The following is an 18,586-nucleotide window of genomic DNA, read 5'->3' as shown; positions in this document are numbered from 1 at the left end:
TGGTGTTCCGAACCTTAATGGAATCTGACCCATATATCAATCAGGTCAACCCATGTGTTGCGTTTCCAAAAGGGTCGCCCATGTTAGAATCGGTGAACGCCCTAGTAATATTGTTGAAAACATCTTAATAACTTATTAAACCAAAGGTCTTTTTATGTCAGAAGAACGGCAGAAACTGGATCTATATATGAAAACTCTTTCAGGACAAAATTTAAAGTAAAACTAAAGTTATTTCTAGTTGTATAAAAGTTGCATTTTTCATCGGTCGTAGAGCCGGAAATCCGCAATATTCATCTCAGAACAATGCTTATTTCACGCAGAATCGTTAATAAACGTAAGATTTTTATACGTCTCAAGAAAGATAGAAACATAAATTTACTTTAATCTAGTTTTACATAATCTAGTTTTACTTTAAATTTTGTCCTGAAAGAGTTTTCATATATAGATCCAGTTTCTGCCGTTCTTCTGACATAAAAAGACCTTTGGTTTAATAAGTTATTAAGATGTTTTCAACAATATTACTAGGGCGTTCACCGATTCCAACATGGGCGACCCTTTTGGAAACGCATGGAAACGCAACACTTGGGTTGACCCGATTGACAGACTGGTTATATTCCAGCAGGGTCTGAGACATTGATACTGACACTGCAGATTCCTCCTTTAGCTGTCCTGCTTGACAGTTGACAACAATTTTGAGCATGGGGGCAATCGAACATCCTCCAGCAGGTCAAAAGTCAAGGCATTTACCGTGAGGTAACATGAAGTGTGTCAAGTATCCTTGAGGAGATGTTATACACGAGAGTTGGTCTGTTATGGCTATCTTCTTTATGTAGAAGTAAGAAAGCAACCACCACTACCACCACAGCATATGGGACACTGGTAAACAATAAAGAATTCTTATTTTGGTTTTCAAATAACTTTCTGAAGGCAGTCTAAAGCACTTTGTTATATCACACTGAAATATGCAGCCCCTGAAGTCCGCACTTTGTGAAACATAAAAATGTAAACGTACAGAGCATTAAACTAGTGCCAGAACTAAGAGTCAAGTTATGAGGATAGGTTAAAAGAACTAGGACTTACTGTCTTAGATCTTGGCGACTATGATTCTTTTGATATCGTTCGCCTTATGCGTTTTTGTTCTCGTATTGGCATCCTTGGCGATATATAGCGCCTTCTGATTATCCCACACATTTGATGGTGCTACATAGCCTTCCCGGTTTGGTGCCTTCTATTGATAATTACTTACTTGCTGTCTTAGAGAAGAGAATAAAGAGAGGGGATATGATCACACTATAGAAGGTGTGAAGGCTGTGGGTAAGGATTCCTCCCTTAACTCCCCCCCCCCCCCTTTTCCCCATAAAGTGTACATGAATATTGAATATTCAATTATTGTGTGTGCACAATAAACTAGACCCATCTAGTAACAACCACCAAATCAATACTGTTGCTGTGTAGTTGTCTACAATCTCATTGCAGGAAGAATTTGTATTGGACCTTAAGTCAATTATTATACGTTTGTTTGGTTTTAAAATGAAACGATCGTGTGACAGGAAAATTTATTAATAGATAAAATGTGTGTGCAATGAAATGTACAAATTACATTACTGAGACTTCTAGCTGAATATCTGATAGAGCTCTGCACACTTGTATATTTTAACACATTCAGGAAATGTGTTAAAATATACATGAAAGTGCTCAAACAATTCCTGGCTTATATTTCCCTTTGTGGTTATACATTATTGTGCATGATTATGTACTGCATATGTACATAAAGCAGGCACCCTTCCTCAATGACTAACCTATATTGTTTTTTCCAGCACTTTTTAACAGAGTTAAGTGGGTGCCCTGCAGCCACTAAGGGCCATTGGAGATCCTGGAAACAAAACTTGAACTCTTGTAGGAACCCGAGGAAAAAGGAGAAGCCATAGGAGGTCCTCATATACCAAGAATTCCAGATTTTGTGAGGATCCTGGAAACTTGGGAGAATCTGTCATAGTAACATACATCTCTAGTCTACATGATCTGCATCATTAGTGAAAATCCTCTCAGCAAATGACCATGACCTAGATTTATCAAGCATTAAGTGATCACTTATGAAACCTGTGCATCTTTCCACAATTATGGCAGCTTATCTATACTTAATAAAACAGTTTACAAGCTCCAAAGTATTACGAGGTTGTCTAACAATAATAACTTTGGATTGAGAATGACCTTGCAGCGCCTTTGAAGCTCAAAGCATTTAATACATACAGACTGATACCATGATTAAGGAAAGATGTTCATGTTTCATAAGCGAGCACTGAGTGCTTGACGATTCCTGGTCCTGGTGAAAACTGTGTACTGTGAAGATCTTCACTATAATGTATACATAAAGGTCTTCACTACACAACCCAGGTGGCCTAAAATGGTTGACCCAGTCTTCATCCGGGCAATAAAGTGTTCCTCTGCTAGTAGGCTATAAACCTATTGCAATAGGGTGACTAGTACTGACTAGAAAGGTAATACTTTTTTTCCCCTAATGTCCCATTCACTTATCCACAGTTTCAACACTGAAAGCATGTTGAATTTCAAGCAACACAATTAAATTGTATATAAATGTATTATACAATAACATTGTGCCTATGATCATATACTATACAATAAAATTGTGCACATGTAGTTTACAATAATTTTGCTAAATGCTGTATGAATGACACTGGAAATACATTAATATTACTGAATACTTTGTTGTTACCAATGTATGATACTGTGTAACTGTAGACAAATTCAAAACTCTCATATCGTCTTTCGTTATAATGCAAACAGTTTCAGCATTACAACACTAATTTGTAATATCAAAGATGTGAATTAAATATACTGTATTATAAAAAACTTGAAAAAAACGTTCAGTGTTTTAATTCGATATATATTTCACTTGTGAAAATAAAATAAATTTAGACATACAGTATAGATCTTCACAAATTGATGTTAATAATCAAGTTTGTTTAAAATACAAAATTTGTTGCTTATGTATGATTGATTTATCTCCAAACATACAATTCAGTAATTTTAGATTATAATATATATATATATATATATGACCATAAACTTTGTAAACTACTGTATACATACCTGTAACCTCAAAACTCCAATAAAATTGTGCCAATTAAGTTACGACACAGGTACATTACTTACACTGTTAATAAATTATTATGCACCTCTGGAAGACTCTTAACGCCTCCTTTTCAACGAGTTGGCGTTGTTCCACTGGAACAAAATAATAAATTATAATTCTTATGCTGATCAGTCATTATTTATAGATTTAATTTCAATAACAAATCAGTATTCTACATTTAAAATTAATTACAATAACAATTTTATAAGAAAGTTAATATTTGAACAAATATTTCTCTCAATAAAACATGCTATTAAATTTATAACCAGAATAGTTAATGGAATACACCTATCTTTTGTTTTAAAGGTTTCTTTTTACAGGGATTCACACACTTCCAATCTTTTATAAAAAAAAATTAATACTTTCTCAATAGCCTAGTTTGCATTCCAGATATATTCTTGTATCATAGTAACTCATTCTAAAAGTATTAATTTACTCCCAGATGTCCCCATAAACAAACCTAAGATGTTGGAAACAAAAGCAAAACTGTTGTATTGCTGTGTCAACATAAATGAAATTGTTTAATTTATAAATTAACAAATTAACTTGTGCGCTGAGGGTGCACGTGCACTCTCAGCGTTAAGTGCACCAACTTCCTCTAGCCGAATTTATTTTCATTAACCCAATGACGACACCCTTATTTCACCTGATGTCATACTGCAGTTATGTGCTGCTAGTATGGTGAGATCTGACCTTGATGACCCCTCCACTACCATTTCCTTACAACAACTAACCACTAGTTTTCACCCTATAGCATGTCTTAAAAAGATGCCTAACTACCAAACTGTAAATATGAGTAATGAAATAACTATTTCAATCTGCTACTATCATAATTAACTCTTAGCACACCACAGAGTGTCAAGTCACTTTCAGGACACATTTCCACTCTACCAATCAAATCATTCACAATAATGATTAACGATTCTTCGCGGCAGGGGATCGTATTCCAGGGACCTGCCTGAAACGCTATGCGTACTAGTGGCTGTACAAGAATGTAACAACTCTTGTATATATCTTAAAAAAAAAAAAAAAAAAAAAAAATTATTATAATTTCTTGCTATATTAATCTAAATTTTTAAAGAGACAATTTTTTTTATCTTTATTTATCCTTGCCTGACATCACACAAAGCATATGCAATCAAAACAGCCATCTCCTTAACTCCTTCAAACTGAAATTTCATACCAAGTAACATTAACTGTGCCATAAGTTATTCATTGCCCTATACAAGTCTTCATTCATTACGACCTTTTTCATCCATCCCCCTCTTCTCAATCTCTCGCTCCTGCCCTTACAATCCTTATCCAATTCCACTCTTTATTCTCGCTTCTTATAAGAATGCTTTTGCACAAATCTAGCACATTAAAATTACTACCCTCAAGAACTTTAACCGCTTCCATCCACTTTTCTGCAGTTACTTCTCTTATATTCCACAACTTTCCAACCTCTGTCACAGTATATGAGGCCATTTGCACTACATGATACTGTATAATATAAACATATCTCTGTATACTGTATAAAACAAAATCATGATACTGTATAATCAAACCCAAGACTTACTTTCTTTGATATGGTGGTGGATCAGGTCGAGACAAAGTGGCGTAGTCTTCAAATCGACGACTGAAATAGAACATTGTATTAGAAAATGATTCCCAAAATCTGAGGTTACTACAAAAATTTGACAAAGTTGTATGAAAATTACACATGAGTGAATATTTCTGCTGCTCCTAAGGATATGATTCATGTGTCCTTATGATAGGATCAGGACATCCAATTGTACTGCATCAGCACCACTGGGAACTTTTCAAACTGTCCCTGCAGGGTCATCAAAGTGCTTGGTATAGAAAATCTCAAATCTCAGAATTAAGTATCACTAGTCTAATCGAACAGGATTCATTAGCAATATAAAATACTTAATTTACCATTCAATGACTGTGCTACAGTCTCTCCAGCTTGGTGCCTTTTGATAATTATGAATATTAAATAAAGTAATTATCAGAAAAGAATTATTAAAGCATAATGTAACACTTATTTGAACAGATAAATCTGTCAGTTCTTAACCAAGCAGAGTGCAGCACATGTGACCATGGTGCTCTGTTATACCTGCCATGCACCAGGATGTAAAACAGCATCAAGACTTATATGTCACCAGGTATGCTTGTCCTACCATAGTATGAGAAATAAGCCTGGTATTGAGGGTTAGTCTAGGGCTCTTTGATAACTATAGCCTATCTAGCCTTTGGACAAGGAGAGGTGTTACCCTCAGTGAAATAATTTGTGTCCACATACTGGACCAAGGCACTGCCTGTAGGGTACACAAATTTCATTAACAGAGAGAGAAGAGAGAGCGAGAGAACATTTGAGATGAGAAGGGCAGTGCAAAACTAGGATTATTGTATCTCAAAGCCAAATTACAGGCCTGAAAAACAAATTTAAGAGATGCTCAAATACTTTGAATCCTGTTCTCAAAACTTTGCTAAGATTTTATCAATGAATTTGGCCAAACTTATCTAAACGTTTGATACAAACCTACTGCATGACATGACACAGTCAGGAAAGGTAGCCCAGGGGTGTGGGCCTGGAGGCATGTAGGGTGCTGCTACTTCGTGGTAATCGATGTACATATCCAAGTAGACCAGCTGACAGTTAATTAACCAAAGCTCTCCCTAGTTGATGTGAAAGAAACGGGGACTTTTAAGTTTTATGAATTAACTGCCACTTTTAATTCTCGGCTGAATTATTCTCTACAGACTCCATAGCAACTTTATGACCCAAAAGTAACAGGTTGAAAAGTTTCCTGAAGTGCCAGCGCAGTGCATCATCCTGCCTGGCTGCATTATCCTGTCCTATGGGCAGCTGAGCTTACCTTAGGCACTACCAGAATGAGACTGTACCCCAGAACTCTCTCTTTTTGACCAATATGAGTTTAACATTTAATGATACCTGTACTGTACTGTTACATATTTTTTTTTTAATTCACTGTACAATATATTTAAATAAAATTATATGAATGGTACTTTAAAATACCATCATTTATTACCCATCAAAAGTACTTCAATCACCTTTGCAATAACTTGCTATATACTGCAGCAGCTCTCTTAACCATGTCAATGTAGGACAGATGAAAATTTGTTTATGTTGACTAGCATTGTATAAATGCATAGCAACATTTGTAGTAGCAAAAACAAAGACTAACCAAGTGATTGTGCTTCCATTTACAATTGAAATCACTCCTATACTTACCTGAGCGTGGAATTTCTAGGAAGAGTGGAAGAAGGACTTGCTGTCCGTGAGCGAGTGAGTGTATCCGCTTGAGTTGTCGTCGTCGCAGTGGAAGGATGAGGTGAATGTTCACGACCCTTTAGAGAGCGCAGAGCCTCTGTAGCTCGGTGAATGCTAGCATACTGAACCATCTGGATATCCTGGCCTGTTGGGATGCTGACACAATAGACTGAATTCAGGATTAATATATTCAGACAAAAATTTAATTTTCTTGAAAATACCATATAGAAAATAAGAAATAAGTTTTGACAGTACAATTTAAAAATGAACAAAGTGACAACATATTTCACCAAAAACCACGTAAAACAAAGTATTAGGATTATATAATCACAATAAATTATTAACAAATTACTAATTAATAAAGTAAAAAAAGAAGTCTAATTGTATTCAAACAACCTTAAATATTGAAAATATGACCACTAACATTAAGTACCTATAAACCTATATAAAAAAAAAGTTTTGCTCAATATGGGGAGCATATGGGGAGTTTGGAGCAAAATGATATTAATGTAACTAAAAGGTTACTATTGTATTCAGGTAAAATATAATAATGAACTTTGGCAACATAAAAGGTTTTCACAGACTGATTCTCAACAACTCTTAATTTAATGAATAATTACATGTGTAACTAATGATGGTTTGGTAGAAACAAATCCTGCAAAGATGAATAATAATGGAAATATCAAGAAGGCTCACTTTGAATGAAGCTGGATTGGTAAAACAGACCATTTTATATGAAAGATGAAAATGTTGTACTGTATGTGATTAATTACATCAATTAAGACTACTGTATTTCAATGGCTGATGTATTGAAATTTGTATTTCCACACATGAAATACATAACCAACTGCTGTAAATATTAAGGATTATTCACCTATACAGTACTGTACCAACTCCAGTTAAGAATTACTAGAAAAAGTATCAAAATTCCCATTTTTACTTTTGGGACTAATTTTACCATTTTCCACACTAGAAATGAAAAATGTTAATAAATAAAAGTGAATAGAGTCAGGCTTTGAGTGAATATGAAAAAGCTTCTTTCTGAGGAAGATGCTCTTATATTCAATAAGACAAGATCACTGAAGGTCCCATTAGACAGAATTGTAATTTTCAAGGTGACATTCTAGACTGGAGCAACAGGGCTTATGTCAAATATCCCCGTCAGATCATATTTGTGCTAAAGAGCCACTGTAGGAAAATTAGGTATATGTAACATATAACACCCAGATAACATAGTCCACTCATAAGCACTCAATCTTTTCCAGCAAGTTAATTTGACATTACAAGTACAGTACTACCAAATGATGCTATAACCAACAGCCAGTTTGACATCCTGGCTGATTTTCCTCCACTACCACATGGCAGCATCCACACCAAAACCCAATCTCCTGACAATAGCTCCATTACATAAAAAAACAGAGCACAGGAGAATCAAGTACACAAGAGCTGGAATGGGACCATTAAATTATCTAGCTAGAAATAAACTTCACATTCACTCAAAGTGTGAATTTGGTCAAAGTCAGATGAAGGTAAAACAAACTGCACACAGAGCAGAATGTGTCCAAAATATTGTGATTAGCACAAATGCCCAATCCTGGAGCAAGCACCAATTAACTGTGAATATAATTGGAATCTCTGGAACAGCAGCCAACTACTGAATCAAGCCAAATTGAAACAAAGAAGAGACTGGGTCACCCAGCTGGTTGTCACAAAATATACAAAAGTTTAATTATACGTACACAAGAAGCATTCCAATCAACTGTTGTCAACAGATAAAGAAACATTAGAAGGAACTTTTTTATTGTGTCAGTAGTTAACAGATGGAATGCATTAGGCAGTGATATGGTGGAGGCTGACTCCATACAGTTTTAAATGTAGATATGATAAGAGCCCAGTAGGCTCAGGAACCTGTACAACAGTTGATTGATGATTGAGAGGCAGGATCAAAGAGCCGAAGCTCAACCCCCGCAAGCACAACTAGGTGAGTACAGTAAGTACACAACAAACCCATGGCACAGTAAAAGTTTGTTTCTTATGAAAGCAATGCACTTGAATGAATCTAGTCTTAAGCATGCTCAACCATCACACACAGTACAGGGTACTACAGTATATGTACTATTACTACTGTAATAGTTCAGGGTACATTACTACTGTAATAGTACAGGGTACATTACTATTGTAATAGTACAGGGTACATTACTATTGTAATAGTACAGGGTACATTACTATTGTAATAGTACAGGGTACATTACTATTGTAATAGTACAGGGTACATTACTACTGTAATAGTACAGGGTACATTACTACTGTAATAGTACAGGGTACATTACTACTGTAATAGTACAGGGTACATTACTACTGTAATAGTACAGGGTACATTACTACTGTAATAGTACAGGGTACATTACTACTGTAATAGTACAGGGTACATTACTACTGTAATAGTACAGGGTACATTACTATTGTAATAGTACAGGGTACTATTTGTACAGGGTATTGTACATTTGTACAATACCCTGTACAAATGAGTCAGGAAGACTGTGATAGGGCTCAAGTCGGAGAACTGAGTATCAGAATGGCTCGTGCTGTCTATCCAGATAAGTAAACTGGCAGTTGGCAAGACTTACTTTATATTCCAAATAGAGCCTGGATAGGCTTTTGAGTGCTAATGAGCAAGGCTTCTGTAGTCACTCTGGCCTGGATTGAGCTTTTCTTCACTGCTTCCTTAGCAACAATATGACCTGACAAGAACATTTGAATAGATTCCTGTTGCGTCGGTGTAAAATATCACACAGCATTACAGTATCATGATCCTTTTAAATGCAACCTTCAGTGGTCTTGTCTTAGGAAGCATCCAACTGAAATACCTCAGATTTTAATGTAAAATTAGTTATTCAAGAGTACTGTACTATAAATTTAAAAGAACTCGGATGCAAAATTTATTTCGTGCTGCACAATATTAAGAACTCGGGAACGGTTACATGAATAATAAAATATACCTTACCTTACAAAACTTTTGCAAATAAAAAATGAATTATATGATTTGCAGTGCTCACTTCACTTCAGTACTACAAAAGCATGCTTAAATCAAATTCTCACACCTACACTTTTGCCAGAGTGAAGTTGAAAAACAATGCACTTATACAATAAGGTGTGTCTAGTTACCACTTTTCTTGTTATAGACCAAACATTAGTCCTACTCTGTTATACTACAAAAATCGTACCCTCATCTTTTGCAATACCTTACCGAGGGAAATCGTCAAAGAGTTCATCAAAAAAGTCACTGGACCGCTGATCCCTGAGTTTGTGGAATAAAAAATGTAATAATGCAACTGTGCTTTCTTATTTGTAACCTATGGCAATATTATATCATAATGACTTAATTAATACTAAATACTCTCTTGTACATATTAAAATACTCCAATTCTTTAATTAACATGAACTAAATGCAAGTTTCTTAAATATTCACCTTTCTATTATTTAAAAAATATAAAAAAAATTTAATGAATCGGCTTTTATCAGATTCAGGAAAAATCAAAGCCAAGCTTATTGAAATAAAATGTTAACTAATGACTCTTGTGTAAAAGAAAAATGCACAGAACAAATATAGAATACCATACTGTCCTTGAAGCTAATTTTTACACCAGATGATTCAAATTTTTTATAGGGACCTGAAAATAAAGCTATGAAAATGAATATTTACAGATGGATGTTATGCAAATAAATTCTTATAGCCTGATACAGTCAGCTTTCCATTTGCACAGCATTAAGTTTCTGTAAACTCCATGTAAATAAAATATTGTACAAATCATTCTTAACCCTTAAAGTGCAGCTATCAAAGGTGCCATTACCTGTGTGCCCCTTACAAAATTATTTGTTCTTATAAAATTACACATTTGTATGCATAAAAATAAAGAAAATACAAAAAAAACACAAATACTGTACCTAAAGTCTTTTCTGCTTTCGTACACATCGGGAGGGGGAGCATGTATGGGGTGCCAGCTCTGATGTTTCAAGTTAGAGGGTTTTTATACTTGCTGTTTCACTTTAGTTTATCATTATATAGAATAACTATTTTGTACACATAAGTACCAAAAAAGGTGATTAAATATTGTATCTAGTCCTACAATGTAATGTCACACCTATATTGCACATAAATCTGTTCCTGGCACAGTTCAAATTGTCTTGCAACCCACTCCTTTGCTGCTATTCTGGCTGGGAACATTTGGGAAAGACCAATTTCTGATTAGACAATAAAAGGCCACCGATACACAATAACCTCATCACAAAAGCCAGAGCTAAACCCTCGCAAGCACAATTGAGTACAAAGGTTGTGAACAATTTCTTTAGTATTTTGCTATCCCTTCCTTGCTGGGAAAATGGGACACCATGAGCATAGCTTTAATCCTGTAACTGCACTTAAGTAATTAGGTAACTTTATACACACACACACACAAATTGGCACATTTTCACCATGCATTCATATAGAGACTGCTGACATTGGGACAATAGCTTGGAAGAAGGTAGCCACAGACTAAGCAAAAACAAAAAGAGTCACTTTTAAACCCTCAGGCAAGTAAGATGACCAAGCATGAAAACCTACAACCAAGAATGTGCACAGCCTCATTGTGTGCATAGCAAAAGAGTCTAATACCAAAGGACTAGGCCAGAGACAAAGTCACAAAGGCACCATCTTAGTAGTGGCCTAACTAGAGGAGCCAAATCATGCTGAAGACTTCACCAAATAATTGCAAACAATACAACTACTCTGAAGGCTGTTGACAATGTCATGAAAGAGAACCCTGAAACAAAGTTAAAGTGGATAGCTACAGTTAAGAAACATGCAAGTGACTAGACATCATGCTGTGAAGTGAACTTTTAAACATGGGACCTCCTGCACAGAGAAATTCTCAAAGAATAGTCAGTTAATTTAACTGAATCATCTCCTGCTGAGTTAGATGTGATGTGAGTGTATGCTTTAAAATCATACAAAATAAAATTCAAAATCATACATCTACACCTGTATGTTAAGACAACATACAGTGTAAGAGAATAATATTAAATTTGATGTGCACTTACATATTATTCCTATGGCAGCACATAGCCAAGGTAAGGAGCCCCAGCAAAACTAGCATCACCACAAGAGGAATAAGGATTGTGTGCACAACATCAAAAGTGTAGGAACGCTTCTCCACCTGTATAAATAGAATATATATTTTAACAGTCAATCTACTCAGTGAAAAAATAAATAAATTTACATAACATATAGGATCTACAGTAGATGGCATTTAGATGTATTTTTAATATGGGTATATAGTTAAAATAAAACAAAGTAAAATTCAGTTGATTTGTGTAGAAATGTGAACTTTCTACACATTCAATTATATATGGTATAGAGAATTTTAACTAATGAAATTAACTTATGCTGTGTGAAAAGCACCTCTGAGGATTTTATTCTGCTTTTCCCAAACATTATAGATCCTGCTCATCTTAAAGCTTCATGTGTAATATATGGTACCAGTACCATTGGGGTTTTGGCACTTCCTGTAAGGCCACACACCGTACCTGTACTTGGAAATCAGTGGATATAAGTTTCATCCAGATGAAACAAGCATTTGCTCCTTGAGAATGCCCAGTGACATCACATTTGTGACCGTTGCTGGGTACCGTGAAGTAATCTATTCCATCAATTACAAGCAATTATGCTTCACCATAATCAGGTGGCAGCACCTAACCCAACCCAGGGTGTACCATTTCATTCCCTCCTCAGTATCTGCTGACTGTGCTTTGTGATCATTAAGTAGGGAATGATTATTAATAGTTAATTGACTCTAGGTACCAGTATAGTGCTCATGTGATACACCAGACATATGCCAGCTTAGTAGCTATGAACAATTTACTGACTTGTGACTTAAAAATATATATTGAGCATACCCAGTGTTCCAAGCAGTATTTCTGTATTTTGCAAGTACAGTATTGCTTCTGAGGTTGTCTAGTCGCAGACAGTTCTGTGACTGGAGACCCAGAAACTTGTTACCTTAGGGATGTCTTCTCAGTACAGTCAATGTATATTGGCACCTGTAATGCTGATGCTACATGGGCTACAATACTGACAAGCAGCAGATGATTATAATAACTTTAGGAGTGCAGTATAATATAGGTCAGATGAGAGCGTCCACAAATTCTTTTTTTTTTCCCTTATGTTAAGGCGTATAGTTTCATTCAAAATACCTATGAACAAATGTCTTTTTCCACCTAATAAAAAGTCTCACCTGGTCTCTCCTCTGAAGATATACACGTCCCTCATTCTCCAAAGCAGAGATTACAGGAGATTTGGGTTCCTCATCTTCTCCGGTGGCATCGTCTCCAATCATGGTGGTCTTTTTGTTGTTATGCTATAACAGAGAACATTGTTATTGATTTAGATTAAAACTAATATAAATTCTTAACTTTTATGAACATTGGCAGAACAAAATATTAGTAATATTCTTTCTATAATCACTTCTTTGTACAGTATCTATAAGGCATAATATAATGTAGTACAGTACCATCATCAAACATTTCACCCTACCTTGTCACTTAACCTCACCATTCATTGCTATTCACATCATGTTAGTATACCCAAATCCATTCTTAATGCTAATAAGGTATTTACCAGTTTGAAACTACACCAATCAATGGCAAAACCTTGTTGCTGGAAAAATCTCTCATAAGAAGTTTTCTTGAAGTACAATGGACATGGTTGGTGGTGCCACAAAGGCTCAACTTCCTTCTCTAATTCAAGTAAAGCTGCAGAGAAAGGCACCGAGCTTCCATAACTCACATACACTCTGTAAAGGAAGATTGAATGGGTTACAAATTTAACAAATGACATACCATAAGTGTGCTATTTCTTTGGGCTGTCAATTCATATTAACTACTATAATTAAACAATAAAATGCCATAATTAATAAATATTCCTCTTGATTTACAAAAAAAACAAGTTTCACCTGTAACATTTCAGGTTATTAGAATAATACTAATGTATAAATACAGTATGAGAAAATAAGCATATTTAAGAGTGTGTCATCTTAACAATTTAAACAAGCAAAACAATTATATTATTTTAACAAAGTACAAGCCATCCCATTCATAAATGTACTTATTCCATTGTTACTCTTGTGAAAGTGCATTTTTGCTTCAAACAGCTTATCTGACAGTATAGTACTTCCAACATATTATACAGCACATATCAGGGAAGACAATACTTCATTGTCTACATCAAAAACACAAACATTATTAAATGTTTCAAAACAGATCGAAAGGTCATCACTTATTTTGATTTGTGCAGATTTGGGGTGCATACATAAGCACTTTCACATGGAACATGTTTCTGCTTAAAAGGTTTCCATTAATAGGATAAGAACAACCTACATAAATAAAGAACTAATGCAGGTACAGCACACAATGTACACATCAGTTCAATGAATACCAACTAAAGCTATGGCACTTGCCCTTCTTTCTCATCTGGGCTTGCAGGTAACCTATCACCACGTTGTGTAGCAGAGGCAAGAGATGTCACTGTCAAGTCATCTGTGCTCTCTTGCCACAGGTCATTACTTATCACCTGGTGAAGTCGGTCCCAACGCCCTCCAACCAGCAACTCGTCAACATTCATATTTTGTATCTTGAAACGCACCTCATATGGCTTACCTGTTGCAAATTTAAAGTGCATTATAAATGCTGCTATACCAAAATTAAAGCAAATAGCTTCCATATAGTGGGTTTTACACATTAAGCTGCATAAAAAAATATGTATTATTCTAAATATCAGTACAGTATATCGAAAATGACATAGGCAAGAGATTACTTACGGGATTGGTTTAAAACATTCATTTTGAACACTTGATAAGATGTCTCATATGTGTGCTTGTCTCTAGCTATCACCTCTAGCTGTTGGATAAACAAGTCCTACAATTAGTTACTCAGTTCACATCAGTAATTTATATAATCCTTAGAACCTACTGCAGTTCAGTGTTATTAAATATACTTTACATAAAAATACTAACAATTATAAGAACATTTTTATTTTAATATATTGTATAATAGCAAAACAAGAAAATAAGGCTTCAAATTTCACTAGTCCAATATGAAGACTTTTTTTTCTGCATTACTCAGTTATTCCCTCATGTAAAAAGCCACTGGATCTTTGAACATCACATCATGCAGTGGGGGTAAAGGTGACAGAGCATCAAAGTTTTGCATGCTTAGAAGGTCCACAAGCATCCAATAAAAATGGTAATTCTTCCTTGTCACAAAGTTCAAACGGGAAGCAAGTGGCTTGAATGTCAACCTTGGTAATAAGGTATCCCACATCCATCCCAATCAAGACAACCTCTGTGATGGTGGGATCTGGGATTTCCAATGCTGCCCGTGTTGTTTCAGGCAATGACCTGTCAGAAATGCTGCCTGTTAATTGCTTTGAAAGAACGTACCATTTAATCACCAATGTATGTACTGTCACAACCCATTCTTTTAAATAAATAAAAATAATAAAAACTAGCAGGCACCTCCAGGCATCTAGAACATGTATAAAGCAAGTATCAAACAAAGCAAAATTCAACAAACACCAACCTGTAGAGCAAGTATACATATGGTAATACAGTACCACTCTAAAGCAAGTGAAAAATACTAGAAGCTAGATTCAGTTCAAAACCCTCGTGAAATCCCTTAACTTTGTCAATAACAGAACATGCCAATAAGAATCTTAAACAGCAAAGAAGACAAGACAAGGTATGGAAACAACACTTGACAGACAAGCAACATGGTTGTGTCATCTTTAAAAAGAAGGACAAGGAAAGAAATCAATGAGCTAGAATCATGCAGACCATGATCTTGAACTTGAAGGAGCACAATGGCCCCTATCCATTTGTCTAATTAAATACACACACACACATAAATACATAAAATATTTGTAAATGAAAGATTATTCATATTGATATATACCTCAAAATCTCTAATGTTTTCTGGTGGGACGCCATACACAAAGCCTGTGCGCACAGCAGGAGAGTACGTGTAGTGAAGCCAGCTGGGAAGATCTGGCATGTCTCGTAAACTGGGTCGGTAAGTTACACCTGAGTAAGTAAAGGTCATCAAGTACAGTAATTTGCTTTTTGAAGAACAAATGAGGCACATACTACAACACTTTTCTGGGCCCTATACTTGATTAGGTTCGACTATAATTGTTTATCATCAAGGGGTTTTGCAAAAATGTATTTCACCTACTCTTGTAATACTGGATACACAAATTGTAACTTTCTTCTAAGGTAACTATTAGCAGTTAATCATTATTATTAAAATAATGTACGTCTTCATGTTTTCTACCAAATTTATGAAAATTATTCTACACTGTACACTACTTATATAATTAAAATACTAAGTAAATTTGTATAAAGTACACAAATAAATATGCAAGAAAAATATATTCTTTAATCTTTAAGTACTTTTATATTCTTTATTATCTGAAAGTATTGTAAACATGATACTATTTGGGCATCTCACCCGAACTGGAACCAAGTTCAACAAGTCTGGATAGTTGAACAATCTTGTTTATCTTAATTTATCTTGTCTGGATAAACAAGATAAATCTGGATAGGGTAATTTGAATTTGTAGCACCAATTAAAATATAAAAATTCAACAAGATCTACTTTTCTAATTGATATTACTGTAGTATAAAAAAGTAATTACATTCTCCATTGTTATCTCAGTATGTCGTAAGGTTCTTGAATCAACCAATTTATTTGAAATACCATTGTACAGTACAGTACTGTACTAGCAATGAAGAATATTTATCGAGATGCTCCAAGAGCATGTGGCAGCGAGGTGCTCAAAGGGCATGCCATGGCAATGTGCTTCGTGGTCCCGCCACAGCGAGGGGCTCCGAGGGCACGCCACAGCGAGGGGCTCCGAGGGCACGCCACAGCGAGGGGCTCCGAGGGCACGCCACAGCGAGGGGCTCCGAGGGCACGCCACAGCGAGGGGCTCCGACGGCACGCCACAGCGAGGGGCTCCGACGGCACGCCACAGCGAGGGGCTCCGACGGCACGCCACAGCGAGGGGCTCCGACGGCACGCCACAGCGAGGGGCTCCGACGGCACGCCACAGCGAGGGGCTCCGACGGCACGCCACAGCGAGGGGGCTCCGACGGCACGCCACAGCGAGGGGCTCCGACGGCACGCCACAGCGAGGGGCTCCGACGGCACGCCACAGCGAGGGGCTCCGACGGCACGCCACAGCGAGGGGCTCCGACGGCACGCCACAGCGAGGGGCTCCGACGGCACGCCACAGCGAGGGGCTCCGACGGCACGCCACAGCGAGGGGCTTCTTTTACCCTTAAAGCCCCACAGTGAGGGGCTTCTTTTACCCTTAAAGCCCCACAGTGAGGGGCTTTAAGGGTAAACGAGGGCATGCTGCAGCGAGATGCTCCATGGCATGCCACCACAAAATGCTCCGAGGGCATGCCACAGCAAGATAGTCCGAAGGCAAGCTGTTGCCAGTCTTGCTAGTAAACACAGGAATGCATTCCTTAATAACATATGCTTTAAATTTGTAAATAAGAAAATGTTTTAAAATTGATATACTAAAACCAATACAGTACTGAATATTGATTAATGAGAAATGTTCATAGAATGTTTGATGATCTACCATATGAGGCATACAGAAAAGTATATGGTTTTATCAATCTCACCTGGAGTCAGAAAACTAAAGTTTTGGTGTGAGAGAGGAAGAATGAAGAGCTGAGAAGACAACACTTCACTACCCACACAAGGACCTGGGGAACCTAGAAGCACACCCAGCACTCCAAGTACCAACAGCAGCATTCTGCAACAAAGAAACATTATTATGCCAAAGTAAATAATTTTTAATTTATTCTGTCGGGGACAGGAACCCTATACATATATTTTAGGCTTGTATTGAGGTCTTCCCTCTCCCCCCCCCCCCTCCCCAGGTCAAACTGGTGAAGAGGGAAGGGGCCTTGGGAAACATGTGTGTCTCTGTATGATTTGTTATGTTGTTATAATAATAAATCAGATTTGGTGCATTTGAAGCATCTAAATTGATTCATTCTCAAGAAAATCAATCGATAACACATCTTTTAGTTTGTTTGGTCCAATGAACGTGTGCTCAACTAAGCACTGACCACAAAATTCAAATCACATCATTTTAAGTCTCTCATTCTGGCAATTTTCATCCAAATACTGTACTCATTTTCCTTAAAAAAAACTTACCAACGGTAGATTTATATATTCTGTTTAAGGTTGCAAGCTCAAAAAGGTTATTATACTGCTTGACAGTCACTGAAGCTACATTACATAACTTCCTTACCTCTTCATTTATAATTATACAATATTATATAGTGGTAAATAACTAAATAAATGAATTATAACCCAGACTGTACTCTGGCAGTTTAAATACATTAACAACTTGCGGGTCAAAGGTCAGGAGCAACTAATCAACTCGCCAATCAGGTTGTCACACACTATAACACTCACCAGACAAGGTTGCACCACTGTTAAATACTAATTGATATGCATGTTGGTGTCAACTAACCTTCCTGAGTGGGCTGGAACGCCTATATGGTGTGAAATTGACGTCAACATGCCCATTGATTGCCATAGAGGACACACACCGAGGGCCTTATCAAAAATTCAGGACGAGTCTAGAGTAGACTTGTATTAAATTATATTAATCATTTTCCTTATAGATATAGACATATTGTGGCCATATTACAATAGCTATGACATAAGGTTTGCTTTGTTATGGTATGGCGGTTATGTGTGTGTTCATAGCAGCCATTAAGAATTACTAAATGTCTGTGATAATATTTGTCATAAATTTCTTAGGGTCGTCAATTCCGAAGCAGACGACAAATGTATACTGATTATATTTATTACTAAACACCCATTTTCTACCCAAACTAACACTTTCATGACATAATTAATTAATAATAGAAAATTGCTGGTGATATAGTATTACGCAATTCATTAATTATTGTTTGTGGTTTGGTGTTTGAGGAGTGGATGGCTGACGCTGCTGGCAGACGATGAGACCAGGTTTGTCAACAAGCTGATGTCATCTTGTCCTCTCTCCAGCCAGGCCGTATTTCCACAAT

General features: G+C 36.3%; 1 protein-coding gene and 1 long non-coding RNA gene across 5 annotated transcripts; one reads left to right on the top strand and one right to left on the bottom strand.

Annotated features, from left to right (window-relative positions):
* The first annotated feature begins 250 nt into the window (after positions 1 to 250).
* LOC138370334 (uncharacterized) lies at positions 251 to 6,168 on the top strand. Its single transcript, XR_011230097.1, has 2 exons — positions 251 to 879; positions 1,818 to 6,168. It is a non-coding gene; the product is annotated as an uncharacterized lncRNA (long non-coding RNA).
* Positions 1,545 to 18,583, bottom strand: Scgalpha (sarcoglycan alpha). 4 transcript variants are annotated; one of them, XM_069334609.1, is made up of 12 exons: positions 18,451 to 18,583; positions 17,162 to 17,295; positions 15,420 to 15,547; positions 14,288 to 14,366; positions 13,928 to 14,126; positions 13,090 to 13,264; positions 12,707 to 12,829; positions 11,514 to 11,629; positions 9,682 to 9,732; positions 6,396 to 6,590; positions 4,713 to 4,772; positions 1,545 to 3,246 (listed from the first exon to the last, which is right to left on the bottom strand). In XM_069334609.1, exons 2-12 carry the CDS (start codon positions 17,292 to 17,294, stop codon positions 3,225 to 3,227), a joined length of 1,281 nt encoding a protein of 426 aa, XP_069190710.1. In that variant the 5' UTR covers position 17,295; positions 18,451 to 18,583; the 3' UTR covers positions 1,545 to 3,224. The 4 variants fall into 4 exon arrangements, with proteins under 4 accessions (XP_069190710.1, XP_045599510.2, XP_045599512.2 ...); XM_045743554.2 differs by lacking the exon at positions 18,451 to 18,583 and adding an exon at positions 18,025 to 18,179; XM_045743556.2 differs by lacking the exon at positions 18,451 to 18,583 and adding an exon at positions 17,967 to 18,029.
* Positions 18,584 to 18,586: the final 3 nt, after the last annotated feature.

Source organism: Procambarus clarkii, chromosome 31 (genome assembly GCF_040958095.1).
Source record: "Procambarus clarkii isolate CNS0578487 chromosome 31, FALCON_Pclarkii_2.0, whole genome shotgun sequence".
In the NCBI taxonomy this organism is placed as follows: domain Eukaryota; kingdom Metazoa; phylum Arthropoda; class Malacostraca; order Decapoda; family Cambaridae; genus Procambarus; species Procambarus clarkii.
This window is presented reverse-complemented; position numbering and strand designations above follow the sequence as displayed.